At 50.3% G+C, this 2,292-nt stretch overlaps 1 protein-coding gene across 1 annotated transcript in view; it reads right to left on the bottom strand.

The window, feature by feature from the left end:
* Positions 1 to 552: 552 nt before the first annotated feature.
* LOC110022024 (pentatricopeptide repeat-containing protein At5g39980, chloroplastic) overlaps positions 553 to 2,292 on the bottom strand; it is a 2,957-nt gene continuing 1,217 nt past the window's right edge. Inside the window, 2 exon segments of the mRNA XM_020720792.1 lie at positions 553 to 1,663; positions 1,666 to 2,292. The exon segment at positions 1,666 to 2,292 is cut by the window's right edge and continues 1 nt beyond it. Of these exon segments, the coding sequence (XP_020576451.1) occupies positions 717 to 1,663; positions 1,666 to 2,292 (1,574 nt within the window). The 3' untranslated portion in view covers positions 553 to 716.

The following is a 2,292-nucleotide window of genomic DNA, read 5'->3' as shown; positions in this document are numbered from 1 at the left end:
TCCATTATTTCTAACCCTAATTTAAAATTTCATATAATTAAAATAAATTATATATGAGTAAACCTAAACTACATACCAATCATGTTCGTTCTTTGCCACATCCTATTTTACCAATCTGAAAGCTCCTCCATCCACTTTCCCACCTATTTGCGACTTGCAAATGTACGGTGAGATCCATTAAGAATTGATAACAAAATAATCTACAATGTAAATATAAAAATTTAGATATTGAATATATACATACTAAAATTTTGAGTGTTATGTATGTAAATTTGCTTTGTTATATGTAAATTTGCTTTGTTATTGTAGCCCTCTTTGGGGTGGCGGTTGGCCAGCGGCGTGTTTGTAGCTGGTTGTAGCTCATGACGATGTAACTTGTGGCATACGTCATCTGCATTATAAAATCAATATTGTCATATTACTAATTATAGTGTTGATAGTTTATTTCTTTTTTTAGCATACTTGATACTCGTTGTTAAGTGAGTTGTTTATCTGGATTTTTGTACAGTTCTAAAGTAAATTTTTACTTCTGAAGTATCAAATATATGACTAGAATAATTATGTTACAAATATTATCACTAAACAATATCAGAATGGTCATTTGTCCAGAAACAACTACCGCACCGTTGTTTTCAAACCGTAAAAAATAAACAGCTAACCAGCTTCCCCACAACAACTTTATGAGCAGCTAAGCTGCAGCTAGCCCAAACAGACCTCTAACGCACATTCGCCACAGCAGAGCTTCTCTTGTTCATCCTTGCAACAATCCGAGCAGCGTCGTCGAGCCTGTTAGCTCTCTCGTACACATTCGCCGCCGCAACGCATAGCTCTTTCACATCAACATCCCCACAAGACCTAAGCTTTTCAACCAATTCTTCCACTCTCCTGAAATCCCTCTTCATCCCCAACAAGCTCAGCATCTGAAAATGCACCATATCGGCCAACACAAATCCCTCCCCTTCCATTTCACTGTACAAAGCTTCCGCCTTTTCGAACTCCTGCAGCTTCCCATAAGCATTCAGAGCCATGGCGATCATGTCCGAGTCGGGCAGATGCCCTCCGGCTCTCATCCGATCCAACACCTCCACGACATTGCCGTGCTTCCTGTTCCTCGCGAACAGAACCATCATGGATCGGAAGGCTTCTTTGTCTTTAACCTCAGAGCGGCGGAACAGCCACGCCGCCTCCTCGAGACGGCCGGCTCCGGCGAGAATGGCCACCGCGTTGTCTTTGTTGATTTTGCTTACCGGCGCTTTGAGGTCCTGCGACAAACACCTCGCGTGCGCAACGAGTCCAGCTCGCTCGTACACAACAATCATGGTTTGGTATAGCACGGGGTCGATCTCCTCGCCGGATTGACGGATTTTCTGAAAGAGCTTGGCGGCGCGGTGAATTTTTCCGGCGCGAGACCAGATGGAGATGATGGTGGAGTAAGTAATGGCGTTGGGTTGCATGCCTCGTTGCCGCATTTCGACGAACAGATTGCCGGCTTTCTCGTGTTCGAGAGATAATCCGTAGATCTTGATCATGGTGTTGTAGGTGACAACATTCTGCTCCATGTTCTGGCGCTGCATGAGGCGGAAGAGATGCACGGCTTCACCGAAGAGATCGGCTTCGCCATAGACGCGGAGCATGGTGTTGCAGGTGACGGTGGATGGGGGAGGCGCATGCTCCAGAAGAGCCGATCGGCCTCGCGAGCCATGTCGAGATGGCCGTAGGAGTCGAGGATCATGTTGCAGGTGGTGAGGTCGAGGGGCAAACGGCGGCGGGGGGAGCGCATTTCTTGAAACAGGGAGAGGGCTTCGAGGTAGCGGCTGCGAGCGGCGAGGGAGGCGATGACGGTGGAGAAGGATACGGTGTCGGGGGGAACTCCGGCGGCATCCATGTCGGAGAGGAGGATGCGGCGAGCTTCACGGAGTTGGCCGGCGCGGGAGAGGGCGGAGAGGAGGGAGTTGTAGGCGTAGGCGATGATGTCGGGGGTAATGCCGGCGGAGCGGAGGCGGGTGAAGAGGGTTAGGGCTTTGGAGGGATCGCCGAGGCGGAGGGAGAGGGAGATGAGGGTGGAGAAGAGGACGAGGTCGGGGGAGATGGAGTCGGAATCCATGAGGGGGAGAAGAGAGAGGGCGGCGTCGAGGAGATTGGAGCGGGAGAGGGAGGAGAGGAGGATGGAGTATGTGAAGCGATCGGGGGAAACGGAACGGCGCATTTCGTGAAGAAGACCGGCGGCGAGGGGGAAGTCGCCGGAGCGAGCGGCGTTGCGGAGGACGATGTTGTAGGCGACGGCGGAGGGTG

This window comes from Phalaenopsis equestris, unplaced genomic scaffold, assembly GCF_001263595.1.
Source record: "Phalaenopsis equestris unplaced genomic scaffold, ASM126359v1 Scaffold000163, whole genome shotgun sequence".
NCBI lineage: Eukaryota > Viridiplantae > Streptophyta > Magnoliopsida > Asparagales > Orchidaceae > Phalaenopsis > Phalaenopsis equestris.
Note: the sequence above shows the minus strand (reverse complement) of the source record. Positions and strands in the feature narration are given on the sequence as shown.